The sequence below is a fragment of the Gymnodraco acuticeps genome, unplaced genomic scaffold (genome assembly GCF_902827175.1).
Source record: "Gymnodraco acuticeps unplaced genomic scaffold, fGymAcu1.1, whole genome shotgun sequence".
Taxonomy (NCBI): domain Eukaryota; kingdom Metazoa; phylum Chordata; class Actinopteri; order Perciformes; family Bathydraconidae; genus Gymnodraco; species Gymnodraco acuticeps.
In genome coordinates this window covers 4948008-4965330 of record NW_022990441.1, presented here as the reverse complement: position 1 = coordinate 4965330, position 17323 = coordinate 4948008, and the positions used below count along the sequence as shown (strand labels likewise).

Sequence of the window (17323 nt, the reverse complement as noted above, 5' to 3'; positions counted from 1 at the left end):
GGTTTTATGTGCAGGGGTTCAATCATGATTGGTTCTCTCAAAGTCTCACATTGTTTTCACTCACCTCTAACGGCATCACATGCAGGTATTTTGTATTTAATTTGCCCAGATTTTGAGAAAGTACTCAGTGATTTCTTCATCCACAATGACTTTCTTTGTTGCAATGCTGAAAACATTAAAAAAAAACACGTTTTAACCCAATGCCTCCAGTACTAGTGTCACCAACACGGAGATAAACCTTTTCATTTAAACTGCTTCAGGATGACTGAAGCAGTTTATACAAAGTCTTTACAGGTTGGGGCCAAAATGAGCGAAATACTTTGACAAACTAGTTAGTCTTGTCTTTAGGAAGTTCAGATTACAGTAAAGAGTGTATACAGAAAGCACTTGTTCTACCTTCATGGTTAAGAAAGAATGAATAATTTCATCACAGTTCATAGAAAGATAGCTTTATTGCACAAGGTGTTGAGTACTCTTTTTTTGTTTTTGTTTGTTTTCATAGAAAAGAAAATGTAGAGTTAAACACAAGCAATTGCAAATTGAAGCAACGTTTCCCCGTAAAAGTTTAAGGAACAACCTCTGCATCTTTAAAATGTTTTCATTAACCTGCCATTTTAAGTTGTTCTTTTCACCATTTCCCTTTCTCTTTTATAACCAGCAAAAATTTCAGAGCATGCAATGCTGCTGTCCTCCCCCCAAAAAGTGGAATAAAAAAAGGCAAATGCTAAATAAAGCAACCTGTGATAAAGTAAAACAATTCAAACAAAAAAGATAAAAATTAACAGAAAAAAAAATTAGAAACATTTTTTTAAAAGAGGACAATGCAACCAAATGTCCTCTAAAAGAAGAAATAAATATTGTTAACTATGCATGGCCCACTCTGACACGTTTCAACTGGTTCATAAATCAAGATGAAGCAGTGTCTGTATATTCCTATAGTATTTCCTTGTCCTCTTCTGTTTCATTACAATAACGTCAGTTCAAAGTTTACATTGTGCCCTGGTTTCTAGTGAAGATGTCGAAAATAGTACTCATTTATACAAAACACTTTCCTATGTACACAAGTCTTCTATTATGGAGTTAAAATAATGTAAAAGGTGGGGGAACAGTGAGAGGGAAGATCGTATTGGTTGAGCAGATGCGGAAAGGTTGGGGAAGTAGGACATGTGATGTTGGCCTCAGAGTTCAAAAAGTCAGCTTGTAAAGTATTCGGTTGTATTTTAAAGAGAGAATACACCCTGATTCACTTATTTGTCAATTCAACATTGCAGATATCAACACAGGGTGCTGAGAAGAAATGTTGCTGCAACAATGATAAAGTACTGTGAACAGTTACAAGTTTAATATGGCAGTATGGTCTGCTATTTTATTCAAAAGTAACTAGTCAATGTTACACAATAACAGGCCATCTTTTCAGCTGCACATATGTTTTTTTTATATTATTTGTACATTTAACTTGAATTATTTATTTGGTCCTAAAAATATTTTTCTGCACATAAGAATGGAAAATCTATAATTTAGGAACCAAAATACTATAGTATTGTGTAGTTTGCAATAATCAGGCTGTTTTGAGTTTAATTTCAACCAAGGATTAAACAAAATTATTGGAATACATAAAAGGAATAGTTAAACATTTAAAGAAATACGCCTCTTTGCTTTTTCGTAGAGACTTAGATAAGATTAATCAGTATAACAAATGTAAGACCATCAAGTCTCCACTGGTTAGAGGGTGGACGTTTCCTTAAAGGCATACAATACATATACTTTAAGCAAACTGACTATATATCAGTGATTTAGAGGCAACTTCAATGAAGAATAGGGAAAAGCAGGTTTGACAGGAGTTTGTTTTATCACTCCATCCAATATCCATACAACTGTATATATGAGGCCTCTGTTTCTGGTTGCTAAAACAGGACAGCCCCATTTCCGGACTTGTTTTACTGAAAACAATATTTGTACAACGTGAAACATTAAGGCCAAAAGAAACAATTAACAATGAAAAGCTAAATGCATTTATCTCCTGTGTAGTTTTAAATTAAATAGAGCATTAACACATATATGAGAAGTTACTGTGTGGTATGTTTATTGGCTTGCAGTCCAGAAGTTTGAGCTCGCTATGAAACGGAAAAGAAACAGAAACACTTTTCGGTCTGTTTGTTTTCATTAACTAAAGTCAGATAATGGCATTGAGTTTGTGAACAAACCTTTGGAAGGTACAATACAACATATTACAACAGGCTCACTTACTGTATAGGCTTCCCTTGTTTTACGGTTTTCTTTTTCAACACCACACTTTCTGCACTGAGCCATAGACCACAGTTAACCAGCGACACAATCTCACACTATAATTTGACTTTACTGTGCTTTCCTCTCAGCCTCGCCCTGCTGCACAGGAGTTGGAGCTGGAACATTTACAATATCACAAGGGGGGTCATTGGATCATTCCTCAAACCTCAGTTTCACCATTTCACTTTCTTTCACACCACTTCTCCAAGATCTCCCATCCATGGTTGTGCTACCCGTTTAAGCCTCCCTCTTCTTCTTTCTCTTCCTTCTCGCAGTTTTTCACTCTGAGCGATTGTCTTGTGATCTTTTATATATATATATATATATTCAATTAGAACGTTTTTTATATTTCTCTGCTTTTTTAATATTCATATATTTGCTATATATTTGAATAGAAATATATATGTACATACTTTTGAAAACAAACATATATCATATCTTTTTTTCTATTGCGAGAGCCCTGATGTTACGTTTTGCCATTGCAAAACATTTGGAGCAACTCTTTTTGGAACGATCTTTGTTATGGGATTAAGCTTTGGGAGAAGAAATGGGAAAAACAAGTTAACCAAAAGTTAGCAGATACAGTACCATGCATAAAGCTCAAATAAATTCAGTGAGGTGGAGGGACTTGAAAACACATCTTAGTTTTAAAGACCGCTTATTTCTCTTCTATGTAACCCCCTCTTCCCTTTTCTGCAAATTCTTTTAACACTTGATCTCTCTGTCTATAATCTTAAAGTCATTGTCCGTTCATCAATTCAAGATAATTTCATACAAATATTATTGTCTTTTATACATCTCAGTAAATTTGCTGTAGGCCTACGTTTGAAACTTTTGCTTCCATTCAAGTTGTCATTGAACGTCAAGTAGCATTTCTGCCTGTCTGTGCATATGAGACCTCTCAGTCCAGCTGTCTTTTAACTAGCCCGTATGCTAGCAGTAGGTCACAGTGACACTGTATGGATATGATGGGAGACTGGGTGGGCGAAGGTGGGAGATATGAAAGGGGAAAAGTGGATACAGGTCAAATGTGTTAAACAAAGACTAATGACATTGTGGAACGATGATGGATCATAATGGGGTTTTCATCCTTCTTTGTTCTGAGGAAGAGAATAAAGTAAGGATCCTGTTTCTTCTGTAAATGCTCTTTTGTGAACCCACTTCATTTTCAGTATTATTTCCTAATCAATGCTGTCAATCACACTTAAAAAAAACAATTTTCATAATGCTGGACCGAATTAGGATCATAAAGTTACATCGTCAGCATTATCATTGTTACTGTCCCCGATTCCCCAAAATCAACAGAGGGGGGGAGGGTCAGTTTACACAGACATCTGCCCGAGAGGTCAGCATACAGATTGATTTTTTAAAAGATCCACTGTTGTTGTGTGCCTGCCAAATGTATACATATATATATTTAATATACACGCACACACACACACACACACACACACCACACACACACACACACACACCACACACACACACACACACACACACACACACACACACACACACACACACACACACACACACACACACACACACACACACACACACACACACACACACACACACACACACACACACACACACACACACACACACACACACACACACACTTGTGAAGGTTTCTGTTACTTGGATCCATTCTAACTTTTCTTAGTGCACATGAGATTATATTTCCATTATTAGAAAATAAACTGAAAACTGATGAAAAAGAGGGTTTGGATTCACTTGATGATGCTTGACATTTGTTGTATGTCCTCTGTTTTGAGTCTGTTTAAAAAAGCATAAATTAAGACCACTATGCTGTGTCATCCATTGTGTGTATAAGAAGATTCTCCAAATCTCAAAACTGGTATTGAGATGTCAGTCCTTCCACTAAGAGCCAGTGTAACACCAAGGTGGTTTATGCATACATTGAAAGCATCCTGCCATGGCACAATGCTGTGATATGAGCTCTTCTTCCATCAGAAACCAGAAAAGCAACATATTTAATAACCTAAAAACATCACAAAAAAAAAACTTGGTTCATTCTATGACTGTCTTGATCCAGAAAACAAGACAGTGCACGTGGAAAGCATTTTGTGCATAAGTACTTTGTCCTTGCCAGAAAATGAAAAAATGAAGTGAACAGATTAATCATTTACGGTTTGGCAAGTGATTTCCAGGGTGATGAAATTAGGGATAGAGAAAGATGACACAATAATAATAAAAAGCAATCAGGCAGAAAGAAAGGCAAACCCCTGTGCTGTGGAGACCCAGCTCTGATCCCTTCATACAGTCGTGTCAATGGGACCCCCAGCAGCTCCCTGCAGCCCGACACAGCGCAGGCACTGACGGGTCGGCTGGGCATGTGTATGTTTCTCTTCTCACTTCATAGAGGCTCCAGGCAAGCGCTGGCTTGACCAGCATTTTATTTAGAGTTACAGTGACAGGCCAAGGTGTTGGCAGGCTACACCAGTGTGTACGACTTGGAGTAGGCCCCCGCCCCTCCATCTCTCTGCTTCTGCAGTCTGCCTAAGCCCGAGGAGCTGCTCTCCAGGAGAGAGTCTCTGGATCCTCCCATCTTGGAGGAGGCCCCTCCAGGAGTCCCTCCTGTGGCCCCTGAGGAGGAGAATGCAGCGGCTGCAGCAGTGGCAGTAGCAGCGGCCGCTGCACTCTGGGCCATGGAGGCAGAGGAGCCTGGCATGGTGAGAGTCCTCTGGGGGAGGGTGGAGCTGCTAGAGCTAGCAGACGCACCCCCACCACAGGCTCCTGTTGCCCCTCCAGAGGAAGAGAGGTTGGACAGGCCAGAGTGGCCCATGGTTAGGGCCTGCTGCTTTACCGAGTCCATAGTCACATGACGGCCCTGGGTGTGGTATGCCCGCTGGGCCAGGCCACGAATGGAGGCTTCACGTGGGGGGACCACTGGACAGGGGTCATGATGCTCGGACTGCTTTCGGAAGAAGGGATCTGACTTCATGTAGAGGGGAAGGTTGCAGTAGTCACCTAAAGGGGAAAAATTACATTTAATGTGTTAAAAGTTTAAAACCTGAAAAACCCAACGCCTATAAATAATTATCAGTGCTGCATCAGACAGAACTTTACCATCCTTCTAAACTTAGTTGTATGTGTTGTTTATGTGCATTTCTATATTATTGTTTGATGTTTTTTTATATTTACAATTCTGTTATAATGCTTTTTTGTTGTATCCTTAACTCAGCTATCTAGCCGTGTTTAGCTATATAATGGCTATTTCTGCTGTTTGACAATGAATGAAAGTCATAATACATATAATCCTTCAAATAATAGCTATAAACTCTATTTATGCTCTGGATCTTAAATTGCATCGTCCCTATCAAATACAAATATACAATTTAACTATTAGTATACTTCTGATATATTAATACGTCGATTTGTTTTGACCTATTAATGATTAAATCCAAGTTAAAAGTGCCATGTGAAAATAATTACTTATAAAAAAATGAATGCTTGCAGCAACCACTCACTCTTGGCGCGGTGTGGAATGGGCACAGCTACATTCTTGCCACGATCGTAGTCCTGGGGTTTGGGCGGTGAGGCAGTGAAGCGGCAGATACCAGGCTCTGAGGGAGTGCTCATGGACGTCATGCTGTCTGCATTGTCGTTGGTACCTGTAGTCATCTGGTCAGAGGAGCTGTCAGAGATAAAGCATTCAGTAATCTCAAACTTGGCATGCTGCAGGTGTTCCTCTAGCTTGGCATGCTCATATGCTCTCGCCAACTCCTCGTAGGTTGAAGAGGCGCTCTCTGTCGACACCATGCTGTTGCGACCCTTATCTAAGAAAGATAATGGAAAAGAGAGAAAGTTAAGCACATTTTGTCCAGTTCAAAAATAATGCTTTCTGAGATGTAACCCACTGCAAAACCACATTGTCCTCCACATTTGAAAAATAGCCTTACTTAATATGTGCATGTTAATGGCTGTAAGTGTAATTCATCCCATGTGCCAACCTGTGTCCTGTGAGAGGCTGGCGCTGTAGCTGTCACTCTCGGTGACAGTGATGCCATGCTGGGAGCCAACTGTGCGCCAATCTGAGGTGAGAGTGCGGGCTGGCGTGGAGGACTGGCACTTGGTCAGAGTCCACTGACTGGAGTAGCGGTTCCTGATGCTGTGGGCTGACTTTACGCTCTTCCTTGAAACTGGGTCTGGTAAAGAAAATGGATGAAGAAATAAGGCGAGTGAATGAAAAAGCATTTGCAAAACTAATTGCTTTTATTCACATGCTCTGCTACACGAGCACTGTTTTGGTGTAGTTAAAGTTTGTGCTGATAAAATGAAACGTGAGGAGAGAGAGAGCACTTACTGGTTCCTGGTCTGATGTCTGACATGTCAATCAAAGGACCGGTGTTCTGGATGAGGGCGGGGTGATGGACGGACACACCTGTGCAGAAGCTTTGAGGGTTTCCAGTTTGGTTGAACTCTGTGTCTGTCACAGGGATAGTGGCTTTGTCTTCACCTATAAGAGACATCATTAATATATTTGAAATTCAGTTATTGCAAGTCAAATACAGTACAGTACACATACATTATTAGACATAACACTAATGCACAGACGCCTGAAAACACAACAACTCTCTTTTTCTTTCCCGTCCTCTCACCAATTTGCTTGATGCCTTCCTTGTCCTCAATGAGCAGCTGCACTCGGGGGATGTCGATGTGTAAGCGTGGGCCCTGAGGAGGTCCCTTCACTGGAGTGTCAAAGCTGCGGTTGTTTTTACTAATACACAGTGTAGACGAGCAAACAAAAAAAACATTTAGAAAAATACAGGTATGTAAAATACATTTTGAGATGCACTAAGTAGTATCTCTGACAGGTTATGTAGCAGGATTCTGAAATGTCAGTCTTACCTGATCAGCATCTCTGCCAGGCTTTTGGCATCTAGAAAGACAAGAGACACAAATGATTTATTTCTGACACACAAATCAATCTTCTAAAAATAAATGCAACTTTCGATTCAAGATTCTCTCTTAAATTTGCTTCGGGCATATCTGTTGGAATGCTTTGTTTATCTTGTTGATTCCTTCCTACCACTTCTCTCACCTCTTAGTCTCTTCAGCCTCTTTTCTTTGCGTTTCCTGCGAATGATGAAGAGCAGCAAAACACCCAGAGTGACCAAGATCACAGGACAACCAATAGAAAACAGCTTCTTGACATCATCGTTCTTTTCCAGAGGGGATTTGATTGGTGGAATTGTACCTACAAAGAGGAAGAGCAGAGATTACTAACTGCCATTTCCAACAACATTTAAGATAAACCGGTGTTGTGATTTGTTTCATTAGTTTAGCAGACAAAACCATTCATTCATATTGAATGCCAAACAAAGAGTGTTCTACTTACTGCCATCATAGTCCAGGGTTGCAAACTGGGAGCTCTGGTTGCCACAGCCAGCACTGTTGCAGGCTTTCATCTTCAACTCATACCAGGTCGCCTCACGAAGCTCTGCCAGGAACACATCTGCTGTGGCATTGGTGCGCACATTCTGCCATGCCCATGTACCTGCATCAAGTACACATAGCAATGTTGAGTCTGTTCTAATTTTTCACTTTATTGCATTTCTTGATGATGATGGAAAGTGACCTGAGAACTGGCAACACCATTTTTGGTTCACATGCAAACTTTTTCTATTTGATTTGTTACACAGTATGTTAAAATACTTTTGCAAAATTGACAAACAGAGACTTACCTTTTGGTCTAAACTCTAGTATGACAGCGTTGATGGGACAGCCTCCACTGACCCAGCCCTGCAGGTTGAGGCGGGCGTGGCTGGAGTTAAGGTGGGTGAAGACCGGCTGATCCTTGTTGAACTGGGGTTCTTTAAAAGGAGGAGAATCAGATATTTGTATTTTTCTCTTCAGAATCACACTGTGCCACATTAAAGGTAATTAGTGAGCTTAGGACAACATCAGCAGGAATATATTTAAATAAGTGTAATTAAAATGGAGCAAATACAAAGTCCCAGAACAATGCAATGAATGTAAAAAGTCCTTCACAGCTGGACTTGAAGTAAGCGATGAAGGATTTATGTGTTCTAATGATCTTGTTATGTTTGAATAAATGGTAGATATGTTAAGCTTCATTGTTGACTCCACCACTGAGACCACTCACAAAATATGCCTTTCGTACTGTGTTATATTGTTCGAAGATTATTCCACCATATCCTGGTAATATCAGCTTTGAATTGTGATTTGTAACCACATTCCTTTCCTTCATCCTATAGGACATGTCTCTTACCTCGCCCATGGGTCTTTGCTTCGATGATCTCACTGATGCGTCCGGCTCCCACACTGTTCTTTGCAGCCAGCTTCACTTTATACCAGGTGCCACAGCGCAGGTTGTCCAGTTTGAAGGAGCGTTCACTAGAACTGATGAAAACATCTTTCCATTCCTCTGTGTTGTCTACAGAGTACTGCAACACGAAACCTGCACACACACAAAATAGAAAATGCACACAATCATTATCATACTTTCTGTTGTGACATACAAAATGTCATAGTGGTCTGACATAAAAAAAAGTCACATGTTGTGACTCGTGACCCATTCCACAAGATTTCCCTTATCTTGCTGGCTCCTTTATTTTGTTCAGGTTCCAAATCATCCACTTGGTGAGCCTTCTATCTCTTCCCTGGCAGGCGCAAATGCTGTTTTGCTTTGACTGCTACAGAGGATTTCCCTTACCAAATATTCTCCAATGACTGAATATGAATATGATTATTTGTTTAAATTCAACCGGTCTACCATTTCTACCATAAATAATTTCATAATTAAAATCGTAGATAGTAGAATATGTCGTGATGTAGATTCACTTATGATTGTCATAGAAACAAAACTATAGTATAATATAATATTAAGAATAGTCAGGGTATCTTGCATCATAAAAAGGTCATAATAATGTCAGAAAATGTTTTATAGTATATTATGTAATAAGGAGTGTTATATTATTTTGAATACATGCCTTAGAAATGGCGTACAAAGTTAATTGAATAGTATGTACAAAACTAATTGTTGTCAAAAATATAATTTAAAAGTAATTACAAAATATACGATAAAAGTGGAAGAAAATGTGATTCTATTTAAGTCAAACAGTCAAGATAAAGAACTTCATTTGCACCAACCCTACTAAACATTTCACATGTGTACCCTGACTGTCCACCAGATGGCAGGTCAGACCTTCCCTCGCACAGACGGGCCCTGATTGGAGGACAGTGTAGCTGCTCGCTGTCTACTCCGCCATTAGTTACCTACAAACCCCAACACTGGGATGGCGCTGACTGAGCATCTATGCAAATGAGGGTATGCAATGTGGTGACTGTTTTTATAATCAGCTGCCTTGAAAGCCAACTCCCTGCTGCTCGGAGACACTTTACATCCAATCCTCAGTCTCTTTCCTTCTGTCTGTATATAATTATGTATATATAAATGTCTCCCTCTCTGTGTTTCTTTGTACTCTCTGTACCATTTATTTCTCCATCTCTCTCTAACAGATGGTGTGATAGAGTCCAAAACATTAGAGGGGTTAACACATGCAGATCCTGCAGTGTTTGTTTTTAAGTTTTGGAGTCACCCTGTCTGTCACGGAACAGAAGAGAACACAGAAGAACATAGAAGAAGGAACAGTAAGGAACAGCATTATAACAAACTACTCAGGATCACTAGCCTATACAGTTGGTTAATTTGATTATTACACAAGCGGCAAAGAGGCCTCTTTTTTAATGAAAGCTAACATGTTTGGCCACTGCAGTAGTAATGTTAAAAGAGATCCTTGACTGCTGACACTGTGTCGAAATTCACACACAGACATGCATTGTGGTATACACACAAGATAAAGGCTTCCCTGATGTACGAGACACTGGATGATGGATGCAAATATTGCTTGGTGGAACATCATGATTTTAATACACACTATACAAATGACTTGGTATTCCCTACTTGCAGAGCAGTATTTAAACCCACATGAATAACATACAAATGTATTTAGCAACAGCTTTTGGCAGAATTAAAGTATAGTTACCGACTGACCCAAAGGGTTCAAAGAGCTGTTAAACAAATTCTTTAGTAATACAATGTGGGACAATAAGTCTCTCTGGGTGCTGTGATGTCTTGAGCCATTACCTTTATAGTTTAATATAGGCATAAAGAGCAACAACAAGTCAGAAAGACAACCCTGAAACAGCCTCTTATTGACAAACGGCATGAACAAAGAAAAGGGATTAAAACCACATAGGCATGGATGTCCACTCAGGCACACACATCATGCCTATCTTCACACCAGAATCACCAACAATCGGATAATCAAAGAGACCCAGAGTTAACAGGGAAACGTAAAACCAGAGGGCCAATCAATAACTAATAGATAATGTGCACATTAACAATGTGCCGGATCAAGGAGAAAGAGAATACAGACAGAGGGTAAACTCAGAGGTCAGTGGGAAATATTTTTTCTTTCAAAACACAACTTGACGACCTCAAGCTAACTTTATATACCTTTAAACACATTGGCAAATATGTGACAAGAAGAAAGAGATGTGAGTTGGCACAAAAAGAGACAGCTTTGTTCGGCAGGGTCATGTACCTCTAATAGAGCTCCCTCCGTTGTCTCCTGGTATCCAAGCCAGAGTGATGGAGGAGATGGAAGTGGTGGAGACGGTTAGACGAGGCTGGTCAGGAGGAACTGAGGAAGGGACGCAAAGAGTTAACAGCTCAATATCATGTGTAATAAAATATGTGGGAAATTATTTTTAACGGGGTTAAAAACATGTCACTATTTCTCATTTTCAGCAAGTATTTTAAGTGAGATGCAACAATAATTGGGCGGCTTGAATGAAAGGCCTGAAGGTTATTGCCATTATTGTCAATTATCCTACCTTGTACCACAAGGTTGACAATGATAGTGTCGAAGCCCAGCGTGTTGGTGGCCGTGCAGGTGTAGTACCCAGAATCCTCAGCTTTGACCGCACGCAGCACCAGCGTCCCATTGGTCAGGATGAGCCGCTGTCCATCTAGAGACACTGGGATGGCTGTGTCCTCACTAACAGAGAAAGGAATCATTTTAATAGGTTAACATGCTATTTACCTTGTTATTTAGTCTTGATTAACATAGGATGCAAAACAATCCAAAAGCATGGGGTCAACAAGATAGTTGTACTAACTTGTGACATAATTCCATCGCTATATATAAACAACTGCAAACAGTAACTGACTTTTCCCTAAATCAACTGAGATACTTCAATACTTGTTCACTTTTAACAGGTATCACACTAACACCATAAACTCAGATTTACACAATAATTCTGGGAAGGTTTCTCACCTGTCTTTGGTCCATTTGATGGTAGGTGTAGGTTCTCCTACTGAGCTACAGGGCAGTCGCACCTCCTTCATCCAGGGGGTCGTCACTGTGCCCCCAAATGAAAGGATCTTAGCCGGGGCTGGTGAAAAATGAAGAGAGGAATGTAAAGAATTAAAGTGTATGGAGACTGTTAGAGCTATTGGTATTAACAATTACACAAGAACAGTTGTTTTCTGTTCTAATTAATATGTACCAATCGGTTAATCTTGGCCTTGTCAGATAAACAATTTTCAAACCCCATAAACAAATGCTTTAGGTTTCAGTATGTGTCGAATCAATAGAGAAATGTGATGGTTGAAATGCAATTGATTTGTTTTCCATTTGGGATTCTTTCAATAAACATGATTTACCAGTAGAGAGTGTGCAATGTATTTACCGTGATTCACACTCAGGGGGGAAATAAATCTATGTTTAATGTGACATTGTCCAGCTCAGAAAAGCATATGAATAAAAATACAAGACAGGACGAAGAATGAGCAGAGAGGATATTAAAAAAAATATCCATCCATTCAGGCACATAACCCTCTTATTCTCTATCACTCCACCCACCCGCTCTCTCTGTCTCTCTTTCTTTCTCAAGCTTGGCGTCTTAATGCAAGTGCTCTAGTGCACTTATGTTAAGGTTGAATGAAGTATTGAGTGGGCAAGCCTGGAGGACACTGCCTTTTACAGCTGCCAATCAGCTGACGCACCCACCCGTACGAGCGCACACTCGCAAACCTTTGCATCCAGCAGTCAAAGGACCGAATAGATACAGGAAAGGATAACATGGTGGGAAGTGCACTCTATTCATTCTTACTCCCTCTTTCCTTTAATCCAAAGCCTATTGATTTAACTGCCCTCTTCATTTTCTTAAACACCCTGCCTCTCTATCGTCTTGTGTATTAGTTAGCTCTCCTCCCGTCATGTCATATTCTCTCCTCTTCTTTTCCTCCACTTGCTGTCCTCCCTTTTGCTCTCCCTCTTATTATTTCCCTGATTCAGGACAGTTTATCTGGTGCCCTCTGAACTCTGAAATCAATAGCAGAGGCTCAAAAACACATAAACAGGAGGGGAGGTTGAAAATATGCAGTTATATAGTAATAGCAAGAGACAGAATAAGAGGGAGACTTTTTATACGAGTCATGAGTAAAATATCCTTTAAAAAATATATATTTGTAGTTCTTGGCATTGTCTGTTATGTCATCCACCCAACCACCACTGATATGGTGATTTGTAGGTTAAAAAGCCTTTCAGCTGTCCTGGATAAATCTGACAACGTGTGGTTGTAAAGTGAATGTTTTCTGATACATTAAATAACCAAGTTTCAACTGTATTTTAATGACACATCTTCAGTGTGAAGGAGTGTTTATATATACATTTAAATAGAGTATATCAGAAGAGTATTACACTGTTTTAAGTTATATCGTCTTTATTTCCCCACACATTCCTCCTCATTGTCAAAACTGCTCCGTACATTGCCAACAATGCAATCTTACCTGTGACAATTTGGTCAAAGATGATGTTGTTATGCTGGAGGTACCCCCATACTTTATTGGGATTCATTTGTGAACCCCCCTTGTTGAAAGAATGATTAAATGTAACCTAGGTAGCAACAATTGCTTCCAAGCACTCGGATGTTTGTCTCTCGTTTCTGCCTTTCATTTCCAGGAACTCACCTTTGGACGCCGGCTCCACAGTGACCTTTTCGCTGAAGTTCCCTCGACCTGCGGTGGTGACGGCCGCCGCCCAGATCAGGTACTGCTGTCGGTGGTTGAGGTGTGTGATCCGGTAGAACAGCAGCTCTGGATTCGCTTCATACTCACTGGGCAGCTGAATGAAGCAATACGGGAAAGAAAAAATTGTATCTTGAAGGAACTACAGGAGCAACGTGTTTTATACAGAGATGAGCGCCCTCCAAATATCTTAATTTTAATAATAAGTTCTCCATTAAAAAGATTTTATGACAAAACAATCTGCATCATATCATATGTGCTAGAGAGCATGAAGTAGAATCTGGGGGATGCCAAAGACAAGATCATATTGTCACTTTACTGGAAAGGCAGTCTTTATGTGACGGACTGAGTGAACATCGTTTTAATGTGACCTAAGCCCTATATGCTCTCCTCTCCTCGATACTACAGGAAAAGAGAGGAGGATGGGGATGAACATACAAAGGGTCCCAGGAATGTTATATTATAATAAAAAACAACAACTGTGGGAAAGGATGGCGCTGGAGGTAGGATAGGAGGCTGGATGGGAGAGAGGCAAGATGGTTGGATTGGGGCGAGTGAAGCCCACCGCCTCTCCTCCTCTGTTCTCCTTGGGGAGGGCAAACAGAGATATGAGAACAGAGGAAGACAATGGGGGACAGACAAATGAGCCAGTCAGAGATATCACGAACAGTCATACGCTAATGAGGCCTATCTACTGCAGGCATCAGTAATGACAGAAAGGAGAGGAACAAAATGGAAAGGAAAGAAAAGGAAGGGAAATTAGTGGAAAGGACCAGGAAGGAAGGAAAGGAAATAAGAGGTGAAATGGACACACAAGCAAGCACACAAACAAATATACTGACACACACATACAGTGGCATACATGACCTCGAGGTGGATGTGTAATTGCAGAGTGTTTAACCCAGCCATGTGTTTGCTGTCTAGACATATACACATCACTTTCCCTTCAGCACACACACAAATACACATTTAACAAACACACACACAGGGGCACCTACAGTGACCTACGTTTCTGACTGACAATCCAACTGCACAGGTGAAATTAAGACTGCATTACGACTGTCTAATGTTTTGAAAACGGCCTGTAAAAGCAGTGAAGACACTGCAGTGTTGCTGAGCTGCGTCCTGGCCTGCTGGGTTGTTGTCTGCAGAACGGTTTATTCTGGGCAAATAGATTCCAGTATTCATGTTGTTTTTCACATTTATGAGCAGGCCGTCATGGAAGAATCCACTGGGCTTTTTATTACTTCCCTGTGTTCCCTGTTCATCATCCATTCCTCTTGTCTCCATCCTTTCTGTATTTTCCTCTCTGCCTATCCTTCACCCCACTGCGCCATCCTTCCCTTCGCCTACTGCCATCACTCTTCATCCCTCTCTTCATTTCCCTGCCCCTCTCCACATTTGCCTGTCATCTGGGGGGCCCACTCTGTGCATTTCCTTCCATCTATCCACGAGAACCCCCCTCTGTTTTACATCTTCTCTGCGTATATCTATGTCTTCTTTTTCTCCTTGTTTCTCTCTGTACATGTGCCTCTATAGTTTCTACTGCAGGCAGTGGTATGGGCAGAGGGATGGATGGATGGATGGGTGGGTGGGGTGTGTTGTGAGAAAGGGAGGGAGGAGTGACAGAGTGTGTTGCTGTAACGGATATTAAAATATTCCTCCGGCGTGGAGATAGCGGTGATCCGGGGAACGATAGAGCGAGATAATGAAAAGAGGAACAAAAGTACTCCCCGTGCGGTGTGTCTGACCCCCCCATCCCTCCTTCCTTCTCTCCAGTCGCACTCATTTACATAGTAATCATCCCGAACTCTGCATGGGGGCTTCAGAGAGAGAGAGAAAAAGAGAGGGAGGGAGGGATAGATAGATAGATAGATAGATAGATATATAGATAGAGTGTGTGTGTGTGTGTGTGTGTGTGTGTGTGTGTGTGTGAGTGTGTGTGTGTGACATGTGTGCAAGTATGCAACCAGGATATATTTCTTGCTTTTGAATTCACACTGTCATAAAAACATGAGTTGCATAGATGGATATGGAACTCTATACGCATGGTGTGATACATTTATGAGTGTGTGTGCGTAATTGAGAGTGTGTATTTGCTGTCGGCTTGTTTTTCTGCCCTCATTGATGAACAGATGAGGTTGTCCTGGCAACGTGATGAGACGCAGATATGCAAATGAGGCTGGATGGTGAGCTTGCACGCACACACACTGCGGTATGAGGAGAGCTCATTTCACACACACACACACACACACACACACACACACACACACACACACACCACACACACACACACACACACACACACACACACACCACACACACACACACACACACACACACATCTAGCTGAGACTGCAGCACTAGACCACACACACACAGAGACACACACACACCAGCATTACCAGCTATGTTTGGATGACCCTCTCCCTCTTTTTTCTTTCTAATCCTAAAACTCTCTGCACCCCTCTTGTAACTCACCGGTTGGCCGGACCCGGGGCTGGAGCAGTAGATGGTGTACTTGCGGATGATTCCATTTGGCTTGTGAGGGGGTAACCAGGACACCACGACACTGCTGGAGGAAGAGGGCACAGTTTTGATGCCAGCCGGGGGTCCGGGGTCTGAATCATGAAGAAGAGCAAAGAGAGAAAAGGTGGGGCAAACCATTAAAAATGTGAACCAGTATTCATTCCTAGCCTGTAGGTTAACAGAATAAATAGATCCTTAAAAGGTGTACACTACACAGCATAGGGATTTGTGGGCAGATGTTCCCTATTGTAGTTGCTGCCTGTTAAAATTAAATTAAATCACAAGCGCCAAAAAACATTCACATGAACCCACTAGACACATGAAGGTGGTTAGTACTCCATACTTAAACGTACAATATTTGAGATATTGCAGTAAGCTTTATACAGAACACTTTTTCTACTGTACTTTGATGGCTGCCATAAGACACATTTTGAACCTCACATTTGAGCAACATTCGTTGTGCGTGCAGTTAAGGGCCGTAATTATGAGTTGATCAACAGCAAATTAATCTTTATCTTTTCTTCAATCTCAAATGTAATTTTAATTCAATTTCTTTGACAGTAAACGGACTATCCTGATTGCTGTTTTGACTAAACAAGTATTTGAAAAGGTCAGTCTGTGGCTTGGGAAAGGGCATTTTCCACAATTTTCTGACATTTTATCGACCAAACAATTAATTGACACGATGATTGGCAGATTGATTACTGGGTAGCACTTTACAATAAGACTACCCTTATAAAGGATTCATAAAGGGTTTATAATTAGGTTGTAAACACTTTATTAATCATTAAGAACCATTTATAAACCAGTTCTAACATAGTTTGCATACATCAACACAGGCTCACTATTTGGCAAGATGACTAAGCCTTATATTGGCTACCTAGTTTACTTCGTCTTCTTCATCAACCAGCATCCTTGGTATCTGTTGCTCACTGAGTTGATTCTCCCCCCATCCATCTTAATGTTTCTTGGCATCTCTTATGACCATTTATTAATGAGTTACTTACTAACATTTATAACTGCCAAAAGGGAGCCTTATTGTATAGTGTAACACACATTCCCATTTATTAATGAGTTACTAACATTTATAATTGTTAAAATGCAGCCTTATTGTAAAGTGTGAAACAAACACCATTTATGAATGTGTTACTACTATTTATAATCGGTAAAAGGGAGCCTTATTGTAAAGTGTGAAACACATCACCATTTATTGATGAGTCACTAACATTTATAACTGCTGAAAGGGTGCGTTGTTTTTAAGTTTAATACACATGTCCATTTATGTATGAGTTATAACATTCACGCTTACCTAATACACATTTTTCACATGAAATGCAAAGTAAGATGCAACAGAACCAAGCCAAACATTTTATTCACACATGAAGAAAATCAGGACTCAAAATAATGACTATTTAGTATGAC

At 40.5% G+C, this 17323-nt stretch overlaps 1 protein-coding gene across 1 annotated transcript in view; it reads right to left on the bottom strand.

Moving 5' to 3' along the window:
- Positions 1-432: 432 nt before the first annotated feature.
- The window catches only part of LOC117552194 (Down syndrome cell adhesion molecule-like protein 1 homolog), a 99357-nt gene continuing 82466 nt past the window's right edge, over positions 433-17323 (bottom strand). The window contains exons 22-36 of the mRNA XM_034225504.1: positions 15854-15993; positions 13316-13469; positions 11619-11736; positions 11176-11339; positions 10884-10982; positions 8546-8734; positions 7998-8126; positions 7652-7810; positions 7355-7510; positions 7162-7192; positions 6912-7030; positions 6617-6769; positions 6264-6458; positions 5781-6089; positions 433-5280 (exon numbers count right to left, since the gene is read on the bottom strand). Coding sequence (XP_034081395.1) covers positions 4745-5280; positions 5781-6089; positions 6264-6458; positions 6617-6769; positions 6912-7030; positions 7162-7192; positions 7355-7510; positions 7652-7810; positions 7998-8126; positions 8546-8734; positions 10884-10982; positions 11176-11339; positions 11619-11736; positions 13316-13469; positions 15854-15993 — 2651 coding nt within the window. The 3' untranslated portion in view covers positions 433-4744. The remainder of the gene's footprint in view (positions 5281-5780; positions 6090-6263; positions 6459-6616; positions 6770-6911; positions 7031-7161; positions 7193-7354; positions 7511-7651; positions 7811-7997; positions 8127-8545; positions 8735-10883; positions 10983-11175; positions 11340-11618; positions 11737-13315; positions 13470-15853; positions 15994-17323) is intronic.